The sequence below is a fragment of the Myotis myotis genome, unplaced genomic scaffold, assembly GCF_014108235.1.
Source record: "Myotis myotis isolate mMyoMyo1 unplaced genomic scaffold, mMyoMyo1.p scaffold_m19_p_2, whole genome shotgun sequence".
Taxonomy (NCBI): domain Eukaryota; kingdom Metazoa; phylum Chordata; class Mammalia; order Chiroptera; family Vespertilionidae; genus Myotis; species Myotis myotis.
Window position 1 is genome coordinate 193,014,916 of NW_023416324.1, and position 20,151 is coordinate 193,035,066.

At 36.3% G+C, this 20,151-nt stretch overlaps 1 protein-coding gene and 1 non-coding gene across 5 annotated transcripts in view; both read left to right on the forward strand.

The window, feature by feature from the left end:
• KPNA4 (karyopherin subunit alpha 4) overlaps positions 1-20,151 on the forward strand; it is a 52,252-nt gene extending 32,101 nt beyond the window's left edge. For 3 of the 4 annotated variants that reach the window (XM_036352672.1, XM_036352675.1, XM_036352673.1), the window contains 7 exons: positions 2,851-2,982; positions 4,861-4,989; positions 6,425-6,529; positions 12,413-12,484; positions 14,259-14,421; positions 16,543-16,637; positions 19,191-20,151. In XM_036352672.1, the coding sequence (XP_036208565.1) occupies positions 2,851-2,982; positions 4,861-4,989; positions 6,425-6,529; positions 12,413-12,484; positions 14,259-14,421; positions 16,543-16,637; positions 19,191-19,289 (795 nt within the window). In that variant the 3' untranslated portion in view covers positions 19,290-20,151. The remainder of the gene's footprint in view (positions 1-2,850; positions 2,983-4,860; positions 4,990-6,424; positions 6,530-12,412; positions 12,485-14,258; positions 14,422-16,542; positions 16,638-19,190) is intronic. The other variant, XM_036352674.1, reaches the window with a different exon arrangement.
• Positions 5,204-5,536, forward strand: LOC118678070. The gene has a single exon (XR_004974738.1).

A 20,151-nucleotide genomic window follows, 5' to 3' on the forward strand; every position in this document is an offset into this window, starting at 1 on the left:
ATAACTTGAAATCCAGACAATAAGGAAAAAAAATCAGTGCAGACTAGATTTTAAACATAACAAATATATCTTACCCATTTTTACTAACACAGATGGCAAAGGAAAAAGCAACTCAGGAAGTATGAATGATGGAAAACTGTCCTGACTGCTTATAAAGCCAGTGTAGCCTTCAGTGTGTTAGAAAAGCTAGCAATATATGTAATGGGTCAAGGAAATCATGTGGATTAAATGCATAGTAATAGTCAGGAACTTGTGTGGCTTTAAAAACACAGGTGTGCCCTAACCAGTTTGGCTCAGTGGCTAGAGCGTCAGCCTGCAGACTGAAAGGTCCCAGGTTCGATTCCGGTCAAGGGCATGTACCTTGGTTGCGGGCACATCCCCAGTAGGGGGTGTGCAGGAGGCAACTGATCAATGTTTCTCTCTCATCGATGTTTCTAACTCTCTATCCCTCTCCCTTCCTCTCTGTAAAAAAATCAATAAAATATGTATTTTTTAAATGTTTTTTTAAAATTCTTAAATAAAATAAAAACACAGGTATGATGACCAGTATTTGATCAACTGCTTCATTCCTTTACAGTTTCTAGGGTAATACCATTTTGTCAGGATCTCTCTAAAGCATATGGAACAAATTAAAGTTAGAATTATACTACATTAAGTAGTGACATAATGTACAAAACTCATTAGATGAATATGATCTTTTCTCTTATGATATTTTTTTTAGCTCCACATAGTTTAGGATTTTTTTTGGTTTTGCTCCTTCAAGCCAAAGTCTTTGATAAAATTATAAATGTTAATATTTTACTTTTGCAAGATTTCCAAGAAAGAGTAATCTCAAAGTTTATACCTCTGCCAGAAAAACAGACATCTTGTTTGACCTTATTCCGAGATGTATTGTGGTCTTTATACTGTTTACACCAATCAAGTTGAGATTGTAACTCTATTTTTCTTGCTTTTATATACCTTTAATTTCTCAAACCAGTTTGCATTGTTCTTTTTTAGCACATGTATACCAAGTAACAGCATTTACTAAAAATAAAATATTTTTAGGTTAGCACTTAGCAAGTTCTTAAGTCAGACTATTAAAGAAGTAAAAAATAAAATAAAAACAAAACGGCTTTCACTAACCGTAAGTGAAACACTGAAATTTCAAATTTAGTAAACTTATCATGGAATATTAATTTTTCTATTACAAACAGTATATATGAGAATGAATCTGATTTAAATTGTGATTTTGATATGAGCATATCAATGACTAGTTTACTATTGGACCTTTTATTTGTTTTTTTAGTATAGTTTTATTGATTTGAGAGAGAGAGGATGGGAGAGGAAGAGAAAGAAATATTGATGAGTGAGAAACATCATCAATCTATTGGCTGCCTCCTGCATACCTCCCACTGGGGATCAAGCTTGAAACCCAGGCATGTGTCCTGACAGGAAGTCAAACCAGTGACCTCTTTGTGCATGAGTTGATGCTCAACCATTGAGCCACACTGGCTTGGCACTATTGGGCCTTTAAAAAAAATCTATCTAAATTTTATATTACAGTCATGCATGGTTAACTTGAATTTTTTTGCTTTTAAAAAAATGTTGGCCCTAGCTTTCTATCTTTCTCTCCCACTCCCTACCTCTTGAAAATTTTGCTCGTGATGAGAGCATCGGCCCGAGGGGTCGTGGGTTTGATTCCAATCAAGAGCAGGTACCTCAGTTGAGGCTTGATCTCTGGCCCTGGTCGGAGCACATGTGGGAGGCAAGCAATCGATGTGTCTCTCTCACATTAGTGTTTCTCTCCCCCTCTCTTCCGCTCTCTCTAAAAATCAACTGGGGGGGCCCTGACCAGTTTGGCTCAGTGAATAGAGCGTTGGCCTGCGGACTGAAGGGTCCCAGGTTTGATTCTGGTCAAGGGCATGTACCTTGGTTGCGGGCACATACTCAGTAAGGAGTGTGCAGGAGGCAGCTGATCGATGTTTCTCACTCATCGATGTTTCTTACTCTCTATCCCTCTCCCTTCCTCTCTGTAAAAAATCAATAAAATATATATTTTTAAAAATCAACTGGGGAGAAAATATTCTCAGCTGAGGATTAACAAAACAAAAATAAACAAATTTTGGCATATGTTGGTACTCCAGGGAAAAAAAAGTTACATTTGTAAGTTAAAGTTTCATTGTTTCACATATTTTAATACCACTTTATGTGTATGAATTTTCTCACTTGGTATCTTCTTTTTACATTAAAAATATCCATAGAACTTTCTTAAATTCCTGAAAGGAGCAATAGCAAAATGATGTTTCCTCCTTCTAGGAGCTTCTTGGATGGTGTAAACAACATTGGTTTAGAATTCAAAAGGTTTCTAACTTCTCTGGCTTGTCTTTTGACAGAGTCCATTATTTAGAAAGGCTTTGAAAGCAAAGTTAAGTAGTTTTGATAGCTTGTGTAAATCATGCTTTTTGTTGTTGTTTTTTTTTTACCTAGAATGTGTGTTTTTTTTAAACATTTACCACAATGTCCTTGTATTTATCCCTCAGTCTGAGCATTTGGGAAAGAGAATTTCTTTTTCTCCTATTTCATGTGCTGTATAGTGTGTTTTTATCTTAATGAATTAAGGTTAGATACTAAATTATGATAGAGATTATAATTAACCTAAACATTATGAATATGGCTTAAAGATGTACATGCTTGATACAAACATTCATAAATGCTAATATTTAGTATAATAAAAAGATTCCAGTGAGTTGAGGTGAGAGAAAAAGAAAGACAGTACTAGAACAATTGTAAATTAGTCTGTATGGTTAAATTATTAAAATGAGAAGATACTTACTTAAAGGCATTTTAAATTTTCATTTTATTCATTAGATACTGGTAGATACGGTCTGGGCCCTCTCTTACCTTACTGATGCTGGCAATGAGCAGATACAGATGGTAATAGACTCTGGAATAGTCCCTCATTTGGTTCCTCTGCTCAGCCACCAGGAAGTGAAAGTTCAGGTGAGTTTGTTGTTAATAAAAGCATAAGTTTTTCTTACCACTAATTGCTTTAAGCATGACATTCAAAAATGGACAATGAAATCTAATCAGGAGTCCAAAAATAAGCCCATACATTTATGATAATTGATTTTCAATAAGGGTGCCAAGAAAATTCAATGAGCAAATAAAATTTATTCAATAAAGGATGGTGAAACTACTGGATATCCACATGTAAAAGAATGAAGTTGAACCCCTATTTCGTACCATATTTAAAGAATAGCTTAAAATGGATCAAATACCTAAGTGTAAGAGCTAAAAGTATAAACTTCTTAGAAGAAAAAACAGGCGTAAATCTTTATGACCTTGTATTAGTCAGTAGCTTCTTAGATTTGACACCACAAGCAACCAGGGGGAAAAATTAAATAAATTGGACTTTACCAGAATTTAAAACTTGTACTTCTTAGGACACTATCAAGAAAGTGAAAAGACATCCTACAGAATAGAAGAGAATTTTGCAATTATATATCTGAAAAGGGACTTGTATACAAAATATATTGACAATTTATTCAGCTTAACAATAAAAAAATAAGTAACCCAATTTAAAAATGGACAAAAGATTTAAATATAGTTTTCCCAAGAACACATGTAGTTGGTCAATGAGCATATGAGATTTTCAGCATCATTAGTCATTAAGGAAATGCAAATCAAAGCCACAAGTTAATACTTAATACCCACCACGATGGCTATAATCAAAGACAGTAACAGGTGTTGGCAAAGGAGAAAGTGGAATCCTCATATACTGCTGGTGGGATTGTAAAATGACACAACTTCTTTGGAAATTAGTTTGACAGTATCTCAAAAAGTTAGACATAGAGTTATTACAGGACCCCCCAATTTCACTCTCAGGTATATACTCAAGAGAATGGAAAAAACATTTTTCACACAAAAACCTGTGCACGAATGTTCATGGCAGTATTATTCATAATAGCCAAAATGTGGGAACAATCCAAATGTTCATCAACTAATGAATGGTTAAATAAAACTAAGTCTTTCCATGCAGTACAATATTATTTGGCCACAAAAAAGAATGAAATACTCATACGTGCCACAACATGAATGCACCTTAAAAGCATTATGTTAAGTAAAAGAAGCCAAATGTGAAAGGCCATCATCTATTTTATTCCAGTGAAATGTCCAGAATAGGCAAATCCATAGGAATAAGCACAGTGTGATTGCCAGTAACCTGGTGATGAGGGCAATGGGAATTACTGTTAATGGGCCCAGATATCCTTTTTTGGGGTGATAAAAATGTTCTCAAATTACATATTGGTTATGGTTGCACAACTTTGAATATACTAAGGACAACTAACTATTCACTTTGAAAAGATGGATTATATGTTATGTGAATTATATCTCAATTTTTAAAAAAGGAAACTGGATTGTTTGTAGATGGAAAAATTAGCCAAAAAAATCTTTAACAGAAAATGACCTGATACAACTAAAGAAAATAATTGACAATTCAAATTCGTATGAATACGGAAATCTTATATATTAAGCAGATTCCTGCTTTCCTTCAGAAAAGGCACTTGTTTTTGTTAACCTATTGAAACACTAAACCTAAAATCTAAAATACTACCTTATTTTCTTTATGGCCCAAATTACTGTCTAAAATTATCCTTATTGGTTTATTGACGGATTTCTACAATAATGTAAGCTTCACAAGGGGGGTTTGTATCCTATTCACTCTTCTGTTCCTAAGTCAATGTCTCACACAGCTTTTTCATAAAGGATAGGTTTGAATTAATGAATGGATCTTTCATAATCTGCCAGACATACGTCTCTGTTAAGAAGAAATATTTCACATAGAGCAATATCTCATTAAATCTTTTTATGTGTCAGACTGCTGCACTTCGAGCTGTGGGCAACATTGTTACTGGAACTGATGAGCAAACACAGGTAGTTTTGAACTGTGATGCTCTGTCACATTTCCCAGCACTTCTGACACATCCCAAAGAGAAAATTAATAAAGTAAGTATTTTTAAACACTATTTAATAAATAACGTAAAATATCAGCAGTTTTTTTTTCATTTGTAAAGTTAGGGACTCAGAAATGTCTATAATATCAATGTCAACTATCATTTAGACATCAAGAGAAGATAAAATATTTTATTCTTCCTAACATGAATTAGTATGTGATTTTCCATAAATAAGCCAATTATAAACAGTGCGAAATTGGCTCTCTTGGAAATGATGAAATAAAGATAATCGGGTGTTGAATGTTGTATGAATGGAAATTTTTAATATGTAAGTTAAGTAATGTAAGTTTAATATTTTATAGATAATTAATAGAAAGTGTGTGTGCGTGTGTGTGTGTGTGTGTGCTCGTGGAGGCTATGGAAAGGGGGCACTGACTGGTGATGCTGATATTGGAGTGCATCTGAGGCTGTTGTAGAAACATATGGGTTGTTGATTACAACATTGCTAATGATTATGACCCAAAACAGCTCACCTAAGTAGCCTAACACCCTAAAATCTTTAACAGGTTCATTAAATGTGTTCCTGTGATCTGATCCAAAAGAGCCTAATGCGCACTTGCTAATACTAATAGTTGTTTACTAGTTTCTTAAAGTAGAGAAAATGTTTTCTTTAGTATATTGATAAATCTGTTAAGTTTGCTAAATTATAGTCATGTTCTACATAGGATGTTAAGTAGATATTTTGCCTTGTTTCATGTTACCTGTGGTTTCCATGTTCACTTATTATCTATAAAACTTGTAAAAACTTGTAAACATCTCAACCAAAGTGGCACCAGTGTGATATAAAGAGTAGCTTTAAAAGATCCTTAAGGTAGACCAATAAAGCAATCAAACATCTGGTTCTGCTTTAGCTCTTGAGAAACTTGGGGTAGTGAATTATTACAAATAAGTACATTAAAACAACCCACTATTTCATTTTTCATGTCTCATTTATGGATAATTGAGATTTGCCTACTTTGGCTAGGACTCTTGATCAGAGTAGAATAGAAGATAAAGCACATTATGTGAAGGGGATGTTGAATCTGTTTACAGTAGTTTTAGCATTTGTATTTGTGTTACAGCCCATTGACTCCTTAGTATTTGTTCAGCCAATCTTCTTTTCGGTTTTAATGTTTGGGAAATTGCTTTCAAGAATTCTCTAGAAGGGTTATTTAGTTCATTGTGACTTTGATCAGGACCATTAGCATTTTGTTCAAAGAAAACATGAAAAAGGGATAGAGGAGTTGAGATTAAATAAATAAAATAATAAAATAATAATAATTAATTATTATTAAATAATAATTAAATAATAAAATCATTATTAAATAATAAAAAAATCTCATTAAATAATAAAATCATTTGGACATTGTAGTGAAGATGTTTTTTCTTAGTTCAGATGCAGATTTTATTTCTTTAATGAGAAATATTGAAGGGGTCTTGTTCTACAGGAGGCAGTGTGGTTCCTCTCTAACATCACGGCAGGAAATCAGCAGCAGGTTCAGGCAGTAATTGATGCCAATCTTGTGCCAATGATAATACACCTTTTGGATAAGGTAAGAAAATCATCTTGTTGTATCTGAGTAAGAGTAAAGGGTTTAAATTTAACAAATTATGTGAGACCTGGCTGTGTGGCTCGATTGGAGTGTCGCTGTGATTGGGTCATGGGTTCCATCCTGGTAGAAGCACATACCCAGGTTGCAGGTTCGATACCCAGTTGGGATGCATGCAGGAGACAGCTGATCAATCAGTCTCTCTCTCTCTCTCTCTCTCTCTCTCTCTCTCTCTCTCTCTCTCTCTCTCCCCTCTCTCTCTTCCCCCTTCCCTCTAAAATCAATTTTTTTAAAAATAAAAATTTAAAAAAAACTAAATTATGTCAATGTATGCTTTTCTGTTTATTTAAGTAGAACCTATAGAATTGGCATGAATACTACCACAAAGTGGTATTAATATTAAAACTTTTAAACCCAGCAGTTTTTATATACAAGAAACATTTCTTTTTAGGAACGCTTGATCTTTCTATGTCATTCTTTTACTAAAATTACTATTATCCTTGGATTTGTTAAACATTCATATTATTACTACTGATTATACATGCTTAATGTATTGTGCTAAGCACTTTAAATATATTACCTCATTTAATACCATTGCTATATGAGGTTAAGAGTTATCCCATCTGACAGATGTAGAAACTGGTATAGACAAATAAATTGCCCAAGAGCTAACTACAAATAAGTGTGCAATTTAATCATAAGTTTGGGTCATACCTCATGTTTACATTAACATTTGAGAAAGAGACCATTTAAAATGTCACAATCACAGCATGAGGGTTTTTTCTGAATACTTGTCTATAAAGAGGCAATATTTCTATCTTATTTTTCTCCAAACTGGTAGTAGAAGCTATTTCTTGGTAGATTAGGCTTAGTTTGTAAGGCAAGAATCCTTATGCACTACTCTGTACTTTCTAATGATTCACATTAGGAGACACATTCTGTCCTGCTTCAAGTGAGATTGATGAGTGAGGTCAGGTGTTCTTATCCTATGCCAGCTGATTATTAAGTTAGACATCAATCTTTCCCATAATGGCATTTATTGATGATCATTGCCTGGATCCTTATTTTACTAAGAAATTCAAAATGCTTCTAATTTTGTCATTCTTTATGTATTTTTCATTATTCTTCAATAAAGAACTTTTCCTTATCAACTATTGTTTTATAGGGTAACATGTTTTACATAGGCAAGGCCAGATAAATGCTTGATTCTTGTTTATTATCGCTCGATTTTTAGAATAACATGGTTTCCTAATAACCTCAAAAGTAGACTAGGGTGGCATTTTTAATATTATTAAGAAACTAGAGGCCGGGACCCCTCGGGGGATGTCCGACTGACAGGGAGCCGGCCTAAGCCAGGAGTCAGGCATCCTAAGCGCTGCCACGGAGGAGGGAGAGGCTCTCGCCACCGCCGCTGTACTCGCCAGCTGTGAGCCCAGCTCGGCTTCTGGCTGAGCATCGCTCCCCCTGTGGGAGCACACTGGCCACTAGGGGGCGGTTCCTGCATTGAGCGTCTGCCCCCTGGTGGTCAGTGCACGTTATAGCAAGTGGTGAGTAGCCTTAGCATATCATTAGCATATTACGCTTTGATTGGTTGAACTGCCGACTGGACACTTAGCATATTAGGCTTTTATTATATTAGACTAGAGGCCCGGTGCACAAAAATTTGTGCACTCGGCGGGGGGTGGGGGGGTCCCTCAGCCCGGCCTGTGCCCTCTCGCAGTCTGGGACCCCTCGGGAGATAACGACCTGCTGGCTTAGGCCTGCTCCCGGGTGGCAGAGGGCAGGCCTAATCCCTAGGTGCAGCCCCTGGTCGGGCTCAGAGCAGGGCCGATTGGGGAGTTGGGGCGCCGCCCCCTGTCATGCACAGAGCAGGGCGGATTGGGAGGTTGTGATGCCACCCTCAGTCACGCTCAGGGTAGGGCCAATTGGGGGGTTGGGGCACCGCCCCCTGTCACACTCAAGGCAGGGTCGATGGGGAGGTTGCGGCACCACCCCCTATCACACACACAGCAGGGCCAATCAGGGGGTTGGGGCGCTGCCCCCTGTCACGCACAGAGCAGGGCCGATCAGGGGGTTGGGGCACCGCCACTGTCACACTCAGGGCAGGGCCGATGGGGAGGTTATAGCTCTACCCCATCACACACAGAGCAGGGCCCGTGAGGTGGGGGGTTGTGGCACCACACCCTGTCACACACAGAGCCACAGGGCGATCAGGGGATTGGGGAGCTCCCCCCTATCAGGCACACAGCAGGGCCCATCAGGGGGTTGGAGCGCCTTCCCCTGTCAGGAACAGAGCAGGGCAGATAGGGAGGTTGTGGCCCCGCCCCGTCACACACAGAGCTGCAGGGCCATCGGGGTTTGGGCGCTGCCCTCTGTCACGCTGATCCCAGTGCCGGGAGGCCTTGCGGCTCCGCTGATCCCGGTGCTGGGAGGCATATTACCCTTTTACTATATAGGATAGAGGCCTGGTGCATGGGTGGGGGCTGGCTGGTTTGCCCTGAAGGGTGTCCTGGATCAGGGTGGGGATCCCCACTGGGGTGCCTGGCCAGTCTGGGTGAGGGGCTGAGGGCTGTTTTCAGGCTGGGACTGAAGCTCCCAACTGCTCCTTTTTTTCTTTTTTTTTTATTCTGGGCCAGCTTTAGCTCTGAGGCTCCAGCTCTTAGGCATCCGCTGCTGAAAGCAGGTATCTGGTTTGTTTAGGTTCTATAATCGAAACTCTGTATCAATTCCAGCTCTGAGATCCCGGCTCGCTGAAAGCAGGTTTCTGGGGTTTTGTTTGGCTTCTATATTTGTTACAATGTTTTTTAAACTGCAGGCTCAGAGGCCGGCAAGGCAGGCGGGGAATGTTGGTTTCCTCCGTCACTGAAGCAAGCAAGCCTCATGTTAGTTTCAAGCTGCCTGGCTGCCGGCTGCCATCTTGGCTGGCAGTTAATTTGCATATCTCCCTGATTAGCCAATGGGAAGGGTAGCGGTCGTACGCCAATTACCATCTTTCTCTTTTATTAGATAGGACTAGAAGCCCAATGCATGAAGATTCGTGCAAGAATGGGCCTTCCTGTCCTAACTAGTTTGGCTCAGTGGATAGAGCGTCGGCCTGCGGACTGAAAGGTCCCAGGTTCAATTTGGTCAGGGGCATGTACCTTGGTTGCAGGCACATTCCCAGTAGGAGTTGTGCAGGAGGCAGCTGATTGATGTTTCTCTCTCATCGATGTTTCTAGCTCTCTATCCCTCTCCCTTCCTCTCTATAAAAAATCAATAAAATATATTTAAAAAAAAAAAAAGAATGGGCCTTCCTTCCCCTTGCTGCCGGTACAGCCTTCGCTCAGGCCCTGAGCCGCCTTTCCACCTTCCCACGCTGCCCAGAGACCCGGAGCGGCTGGGGCAGTGTGGAACACCTGCATCGTTGCCATGGCAACAACGCAAGCATCCTGCCCCACCCCTGGCTGCTGGGCGCCTGCATATGAAAATTAACTCATGGTCTTTGTTGGATTAATTTGCATACTCCTCATTGGCTGGTGGGCATTGCAAAGGTATGGTCAATTTGCATCTTTCTCTTTTATTAGTGTTGATTATGGATATTTTTTGTCCATTATATTTCTTGCTGGCACTAAGGTTCCCTGACCAATAGGAACCTCTTAAATTTGGTGTCTGGTTTTTGTTTTATTTTTTTTTACATCACTGTATAGTTTTTGAGAGCTTCTTTCTTTTTGAGTATGATGTGATTCCCAGGCTTATCTTGTATATTTTCTGACCTAGACCTTGAAAGAACTATTTCTGCAGGATGTCCTGGTTCCTTTTTGTAGAGAATTGTATTTCAGGATCATAGTTCAGGTACTAACAATGATCATTGCTACAAGGTTGTCTTTGTTTCTAGGCCCGAGTGAGCAAAAGAGGTGATAATGTATTTTTTAGAAAGTGAAAAATATATTGTAATGTTGTGAACATGAAAATTTATAAAAAACAAATCATGAATGAAAGGAAGCTATTGGATATTACTGTCTATTTAAGATAATAGTGTTTTTATTTTACTTCTTTGATTTTATATTCTTATCTTTTTTATTCTGGAAATCTTCCTGAAAAGATTGAGAATATATGAGATATAAAGTCTATCAAAATAAGACCACACTGCCATAACAACATGAGTATTCCATTTTTAAAATATTGGTTTTGGTTATATAAACCATTTATGTGGTTTCCAAGTAAAAAATACATACCTTGTTTTATTTAAAAGGGCTAACTTACATTTCTGTCCATTTCTCCTTATCCTTTCCCTTCCTTTACAGATAATAGTTTTTATTAGTTTTCGGTTTATACCTTCATTGTTTCTTCTTTAAATATAAGCAAATGCCTATGTACATACTAATTTTCCTACCATTTCTTTTTTTCTTGCATTGTTTTTTTAAAAATATTTCTTTTGAAATATTATCCTGGAGATCACTCCCATTACATGAGCTTTCTTATTCTTTTTTCTTATTTTTGTTATAGCTACATAGTACTCCACTGTATATGTGGATGTGCCATAATGTGTTCAACTTATTTTATTTTTGAGATGTTTATAGTGTTGTGCTATTAAATAGTACTTTAAAAAGTAGTTTGTAAAGTGTGTGTGTGTGTGTGTGTGTTTTGCACTCCTACTAACAGATATTTGGAGTTAATCTAATAAGTAAGGGTAGATATCCCACTGCAGTTTTAATTTTCATTCCTCTTTTTTATATATATTTTTTCTTAATACATCATAAGCATTCTTCATGGTTGCTAGCCTTAAAGTTTAATAACTGGTTATTATTTCATTCAGTAGATTTACTATAATTAATTATTCCCCTGTTGAGAATTTGAGTTGCTTTTACTTTTTTTAATATATATTTTTATCGATTTCAGAGAGGAAGGGAGAGGGAGAGAGAGATAGAAACATCAATGATGAGAGAGAATCATTGATCGGCTGCTTCCTGCATGCCCCCTACTGGAGATTGATCCCACAACCCGGGCATGTGCCCTTGGCCGGAATCGAACCCAAGACCCTTCAGTCCACAGGCCGACACTCTATCCACTGAACCAAACTGGCTAGGGTTGCTTTTACTTTTTAACTGTTACGTGCTGCTAAAACAATATATAGATAGATACATAATATTACCTTGTTTTAAATTATTTTCTTGGTAAATTATTAAAAGATTACCAACACATGAGAAATAATTTTTAAGTATGTTTTTCAGTTTATATTTGAAAGGAAATACAATGTTTTCACCATAATCTTAATAATGGTGGGCATTATAATTTCTAAAACTTGCATATTTAAAGGGATGCTTTCTTTTAATTTGACATTTCTTTGATTAAATTGTACATTTTTCTGGGTTTCTTTTTTTTTACCATTTTACTTTATCCTTGACTTTATTTAATCTTATATTATTGAACAATAATACATATCAAGTCATAACAAGTCTCCATGTATTTATGGTAAATTGGGTTCAAAGGCGTATTTTAATAAGTAACAATTATGTGTGCCTATAGAAAGACTAGTAGTAAACCTGGGGAAATATTTAACAGTTGAAAAATCATTTCAGTTGCGGTGAGGTGTGGAAGGATTGAGCAAAAAAGAGAAAAAAAACTCATGAACACGAATAACAGTGTGGTAATGGGTGGGGGTGTGTAGAGGAAGGTACAGGTGGGATAAATGATGATGGACGGAGACTTGACTTGAAGTAGTGAACAATACAGTGTACACATGATATGTTGTGGAATTGTGCATCTGAAACCTGTATAATTGAGTTAACTAGTGTTACCCCAATAAATTCATTAAAAGAGGGGGGGAGAAAACTCATTTCAGAAAACATTTTTTCCATTTTACTTTGTATTGGAGTTTGTATCCTTTCCTTTGCTTTGCTTTTGCAGGGGGATTTTGGCACTCAGAAAGAAGCTGCTTGGGCCATAAGTAACTTAACAATTAGTGGAAGGAAAGATCAGGTAAGTTCAGCTCTTATTTATTTCTCAGTGGATAGAATGTTGGCCTGTGGACCGAAGGGTCCCGGGTTTGATTCTGATCAAGGGCATATACTTCGGTTGCAGGCTCCTCCCAGGCCCAGGCCATGGTCAGGGCTTGTGCAGGAGGCAACCAATCAGTGTGTTTTTCTCACACCGATGTTTCTGTCTCTCCCTCTCTCTTCCACTCTCTCTAAAAATCAGTGGAAAAATATCCTCGGGTGAGGATTAACAAAAAAAATCATAATTTAAAATAGTAGAAAGATAACAGACATTCTGTGATAGGGTTGTGCGAGTGTGTGTTACCTTGACTTCCTTTATTTATAATTCATAGATGAGATGGGTTCTCTTTCCAACTTCTTGGCCTACAAGAATTTTCTAATTTACTGTAAGATAGAAGCACTTATAGTCGGGGTTGGTGTTTTTTGTTTGTTGTGGGGTTTTTTGGGCTCTTTAACAGTATTAAGACAGATGACTTTTTAGGTGAATTGGGCAGAATGAAACTGCCTCACAGATTTTAACAAATGAACAACAAAAATTTACAGCATCTAAATACTCAACCAGCCCTAACCGGTTTGGCTCAGTGGATAGAGCGTCAGCCTGCGGACTGAAGGGTCCCAGGTTTGATTCTGGTCAAGGACATGTACCTTGGTTGCAGGCACATCCCCAGTAGGGGGTGTGCAGGAGGCAGCTGATCGATGTTTCTCTCTCATCAATGTTTCTAATTCTCTATCCTTCTCCTTTCCTCTCTGTAAAAAAATCAATAAAATACATTTAAAAAATAAAATAAATAAAAATAAATAAATACTCAACCAAAAAAGGCTGGGAGTAGGAACTAGAGTGAGGAATGTGAGATCCCTAGGGCATAAAATTTAGAAAGGCATGCACTGTGATTGTGCAGGTGTCACAGCTTAACATTGTGCCAAGTGGCAAAAGAAAATGGGTTTTAAAGGTCCCAGATATGTTTCATAGATAATTTTAAAAGGTTGAATTTGGAGCTGATAAGCAATAAATTGATAATTACCACAAATTAGCTATTGACTGATGGTGAGCAGTGAATCCACTTAAATAGGAATACAGAGCAGAATATAAAAATTCATGTGGCCTAGCCAGTGTGGCTCAGTGGTTGAACTTCGACCTATGAATCAGGACATCACAGTTCTATCCCTGGTCAGGGCACATGCCCAGGTTGTGGGCTTGTACCCAGTAGGGGGCATGCAAGAGGCCTAGCTCTCTCCCTATCCCTCTCTGAAATCAATAAAAAAATTTTTTTTAATTTAAAAATGCATGTATATAATAACTAGATAGAAATGATAGAAAAGTATTATGAAAATATTACAGAACCAATAGAATAGTGAATAGAAGGTGGCCACGGATACGAGAATACTAAATGCAACAGTAAAGAGCCAATGGATGCTCTCACATTGAACAGTTGTAGTTCTTAAAAAAATATTCAGCCTCTTAACTGATATTTTAATTTCTTAATCTTAAAGGGGAAAGGATCTTTGAAAAAAGTGTTCCTTATGGCAAAGAAATGTTTCATATGAAGTTGAGTGATTAATTCACTTTCACTTAATTTATTTTCTAAGTTTAAGAAAAATAAACTTACTATGTAAAAAAGAAAAGGAAGTTTGATTAATGTAATCTAACTTATCATGTGAGAGATGAGGTCATACTCAATATTTTACTTCAGTGAGATAATAAGGTACACAAACGAAGTTCATTATGCTTAATATATCATGGTGTCTTTATTCTTCAGGTGGCCTGCCTAATTCAACAAAATGTTATACCACCTTTTTGCAACTTGCTGACTGTAAAAGATGCACAAGTTGTGCAAGTAGTACTCGATGGACTAAGTAATATATTAAAAATGGCTGAAGATGAGGCAGAAACCATAGCCAATCTTATAGAAGAATGTGGAGGTGAGTTTATTATAAACTATTATCACATTCTAATTCTTTTTGTAACTATGTTTACTTTCTGACTTATAATAAAGTACTCCTGTATTTTTCTGTCTTAGATAATTAAGTAACATAATAGGGTAAATATGTTAAGTATGTTCTATATGTACAATCCTGCTCTGCTTCTTGCATATTCTTAGGTAACTGAATTGCCATTTATTGAACAGGCTCTGTACTAAGGTACTTGGAAGACAGTGGTAAACAAGACACAGTTTTTGCCCTCAAGGCATGTAGTCTAGTTATGGAGATAAATATAAACTGATTTAATGTGCTAATTACCCTAATAGAAATGTACAACAAAATGAAATACTTAATCCATCTCGGAAGAAGCAGGAAGTCACACCTGAGCTGGATTTTGAGAGATGAATAAGGATTAATAAAGTAAAAAGGGATGAAAGGTGTTCCAGGCAGAAATAACACCATGAGCAAAGTCTGAGGTGAGAAATAGCATTCAGCAAATTATAAGTAGTTCAGTGTTGCTGAATCACAAAGTTGGGGTAGAAACTGCCAAAAGATAGGCTGAGACATGGCAAATAAGCAGGCCCCTATAATCTTAACAAGCTTTGGTAGCACACTAGATACTTTATTCTAATTCTGTGGGGCAGTAGTTCCCAAATCTGGTTGTGTATCAGCCACCTGGAATGTAAACAGCACGTCTTAGCTTTCAACTCTTAAAATTAACAAGTACACAGAACATGGAAGTTTCAAATGTGGCTGTGGAACAAAAGTGTAAATGTTAACCTGGATAAGCATAAAAGTATAGGTATATCTGACAGAAGTTGAGAAGTATATGAAGAAAGGTGATTATAAAAAGAGAACTACTTTAACTTAGTAAAGGAGTGTAGAGGCTTAAAAATTACTAAGAGATTAGTATTTTTAAAGTTACTAAAGTGACAAGTAGAATAACAAAGAAAATAATGCATAACTATCAAGTTAGAAACAGAAGATGGGAAATAGTGTTAGGGAACTAATTGGAAAGTAAGTACCAGAAAAAATTAAAAATGGGCATAGTAGGAAAGTATTAGTAATTGGGCCTTAATAAATGAAGACACTGATTGTAGAGACAAAGAGGAACTTGGAAAATTCGAGAAATGGAGGCTTTTAAGATCTGATCTTTCTAAGATCTTTTAAGATCTTAGATTTCAAACTGTTATCACGAAGTAATACAGTAGAACAAACAGTTTAAATGAGTAAAGGCAAACAAGTTGTGTTTTGGACAGTTCAAATTTTAGGTAACTGTGAAATGTCCTGGTGGAATTAGATCATGCAGGCATTTAAGTTTTATGAATGTGAAGCTCAGGAAAGAAATGAAGCAATAGATATACAGATCCTCAGCCTCTATTAGTAGCTACATTTTTTAATGGGAGGGCCCCATAAGGAAAATGTAGAATGAAAAATGAGCCCAAAACAACTATCACCATTTAAGAAAATAGAGGAAGGACAGTCGTGAAAGGGCAATTTCATTATTTTTTAGAGACCTTGAAATTACTACTCCTAAACAACAAAACAAGACCTAATTTGCATGCCAACAGGTTAAGTTTATATATTTTTATTAATGTTCCTGCCTATGATTTAACAAACTCACTAATGTTTACAGGGCAAATTCCATTTCCCCCTGAAATACTGTGGTTGATGTTATAATTAACAGATGTCTTAACATGTATTTATTAATCACCAGTATATTAAATTTTTTTCATATATACTCACTAGAAAAACTTGGCAGATGCTAGAAAGTGGAATGAATCTGCTTTTAAGTTTTAACAAACAAAAGCAATTTTACATGTTATTGCTCCATATAAACATTGTGATGATGTAATAGTTTTCTGAATAGGTAGATGTCCCATTGCTTAGTTAATTATTTATATGCATTTAAACACTCAGGTTGTTAATATTTTAAGATAAGCATGCTATATCTTTGTGCATAAAATCTTTTTATTTTTTAAGATTCACCCTTAGAATAGGTTCCGAAAAATTATAGATTTGCAATTCAATAATTGGATTATGTGGTCCAAGATTATTGTAACTTTTTTTGTCAGTACTTTTTAGATATTACTCTATTTTACCTTATAAAATCTTTTGCAGGACTGGAGAAAATTGAACAACTGCAAAATCATGAAAACGAAGACATCTACAAATTGGCCTATGAGATCATTGATCAGTTCTTCTCTACAGATGATGTATTTAATAACTTTATAGTTTTCTTAATATACATCTACATGAAATAATATATTAAGCTAGGACAGTGATAGCGAACCTATGACACGCGTGTCAGAGGTGACACGCAAACTCATTTTTTTGGTTGATTTTTCTTTGTTAAATGGCATTTAAATATATAAAATAAATATCAAAAATATAAATCTTTATTTTACTATGGTTGCAAATATCAAAAAATTCTATATGTGACACGGCACCAGAGTTAATTTAGGGTTTTTCAAAATGCTGACACGCCGAGCTCAAAAGGTTCGCCATCACTGAGCTAGGACATGCATGTATATATTTAGGGGGAATGGAATTAAAATAGGTATATGACGGCAATGTCACTTGTTTCAGAAACATAATTCAATATTTCAAAGTCCCTCGGGGCATTAAAAAATAGTACTAGCACTGATGGCAGATAAGTTAGGCATATTTTCTTGACACTGGACAAGTCAGGCTTTATTTTTCACTTGATGTCATATTTTATATTGTTAATAGCATAACATGTTTATAAACAAAATAGTGATACTAGATCTCCTATAATAAATTCTTTATGACAGTAATTAGTTAATCCGCTTTTGACTATGTTCTCACAGTTACTTTTAGTTGACCCAAAACAAATATGAAGATAGGTAGATAACTTGAAAACAATAAATCATCAAAAAGATAAGTTTCCCTATAATGTGAGGTACAGTATATAAAAGTGTCTTATGTGGTAATGAAAATTAAAGTATTAACTTAATTTTTAGTATTGCCTCTTTGGAAAAGTAAGCCTAAATTAAAAGCAATTGTTCCTTAGAAAATTATAATGGTTAGATACCACCACCAGTGAATTTCTTAAGCGATTTTCTCAACATTTTAATAAATAAGTCTTATACACAGACTTTTCCATATTATCAAAAGAGTAGAATATTATTAAACTTTTTTTGAAATCCTCACCCAAGGATATGTTTTTATTGATCTGAGAGAGAGAGAGAAATATCAATCGATTTCCTCCCATGTGCATCCAGACCAGGGATCGAATCCACAACCGAGGTATGTGACCTGATTGAGAATCATATCCGCAACTTTTGGTGACAATGCTCCAACCAACTAAGCTACCCAGCCAGAGCTAAACATTTTGTTAAGCATGTATTACTCAAACACAACCTGACAAAGACAAAACCAGTCATGCATCACATGACATTTCAGTCAAGAATGGACCATGCAAATGATGGTGTTCCATAAGATTATAATGATGGAGCTGAAAACTTCCTATTGCCTAGTGATGTCATAGACATCACAGTGTCATACCCCAGTGATTACTCGTGTGAAGCTGGTATAGCAAAAACCTGCTATGCTGCCAGTCATACAGAAATTTAGCATTACAATGACAGTGGTAGACTATGTATACCATCTAGGTTTGTGTAAGTACACTCTAACAATGCATTTCTCAGAACATATCCCCATCGTTAATGCGGTTCATGACTAGTAGAAAAGAAAGTTGTGGATTTTGCTTATAGGTGATTAAACCATTTAGATATCAAGTCCTTTAGATGATCAAGTCCTATTTAGAATATAATGCCAGTTTAAGTAAATCAAATAAAATCCAGAAAAAGCATATTCTTTTAAGGGTAGCTTTTATCCCATGTCTTTAAAGTTGGATTTTTGGAAGTCCTAATTTGCAAGTAGATATACACAAGACTTATGATTTTTAATACCTCAACATGCAGTTTTTGTTACTCTCTTATGTTATGAAAATAATTCAGAGGATGTACACATTTATAGGAACTTCACTATAGACTCATTATTTTGTGGTATTTTAGAAAAGAACCTTTAGATATAAAGCATATAGAATATCATTTATCAGTTATTAGCTATTATTTTACTATTTTAAGCCCAAATGTCATTTGTCTCCCAGCTGGAGTGGCTCAGTTGGTTGGAGCTTTATCCCATGCACCAAAAGGTCGATGGTTTGATTCCTGGTCAGGGCACACACCAGGGTTACGGGTTTGATCCCCGTATGCAGTCAGAATGCATACAGAAAGCAACTGATCAATGTTTCCCTCTCACCTCTCCCTCTCCTTCTTTTCTCCTCTCTCTCATTCCCTCTCCCTTCCTCTCTCTAAGCATGTCCTCAGATGAGGATTAAAAACTAAAGAAACAAAAATTAACCAGAGATTATACTTACTTTAAAAGTGGTGGCATTAATTTTTTAATGTCATCTTTTATCTATTTGCTCAGGTACAAGGGAAATTATAGTGAGTATCCTCTCAGTTTAAAATGTATGACCATCTCTAATTTATTACTGATATTTTATTCTTTTAGAAGATATCCATCTTGCATATTCTCAAGTTTCTTCTCATTTTGGCATCCTTAAGAAAAAGTGTTTACAAAATTGTTTCAGCTTTCTAAGAGGGATGGTAGGATAATGTTGACACATTATTATCTCTCTCATACTTTTTAAAGGGAAATGGGAATATTACTATAATGCTATTTATATATACATTTAAACTAATCATCTTTTTTTTTTTTTTTTTCATTTTTTCCCGTAGATTGATGAAGATGCTAGCCTTGTTCCAGAGGCAATACAAGGTGGAACATTTGGTTTCAATTCATCTGCCAATGTACCAACAGAAGGGTTCCAGTTTTAGAAAGATGCTGTGGAAGTTAGGTACAATGCAGCACTGAGATATATATATATATATATACATATATATAAAAAGGTTTGATCCATCAAGCTTGGCTCATGGGATCTACTGCTGCATTAAATCGGGAAAGAAAATGTGAAGATTTCATTTGGAATCACAGAAAATGCCCAAATGAGGTCAAGATGGCGAGTGGGTGCGAGTGAGAATGAGTGGCAAAGTGTAATGAAAACTTTACATGAATGCTTATTTAGGTTGATCAAAGTAAAAAGGGCTACAGGTCACAGTTCTTCAGTGCCTGAGAAGAAACATTCAACGTTGACTTACTCTACATCAATTGAGGGAGAGTGCAGTACTGTCATCTTCAAGCCTTGTAAGCATAAAAGAGAATAGGATGCCCATATAAGTCAAAGGAAAATGAGCCCAGGCCTTGCTATGAAGCAGTGTGTGAATGGACAGTGTTGAGTGAATGTCTGGCTCAGTAATAGAGAGCCAGGTTCATCTTTCAAATCTAGGGCTCTTCACTCATGAAGCAGACTCCTAGTCCTGGAGTGACTGTGTATGAGAGTGTGGTTGTGGTGCTGTATGTGAACGCATGCAAGCTTGATTCGCCTTCAGGGGGCTGATAACAAACCTAGTAAATCATCAAAATGAGATCATAAGTGTTAATGTACACTGGACATGAAAACAAAGACCCGTTTAGCAGCAGACATTGGTTTACTCTGCAGCCTGTGTTTTCTATTTCCCCTTTCCTCCCCAACCCCTCCCTTTTTTTTCTTTTTTCTTTTTAGGTTTTTTTCTTTTTTAGTTTTGTTTTTTGTTTTGGGGGAATTTTGTTTTGTTTTGAGGGTTGTTTTTTTTTTTTTGT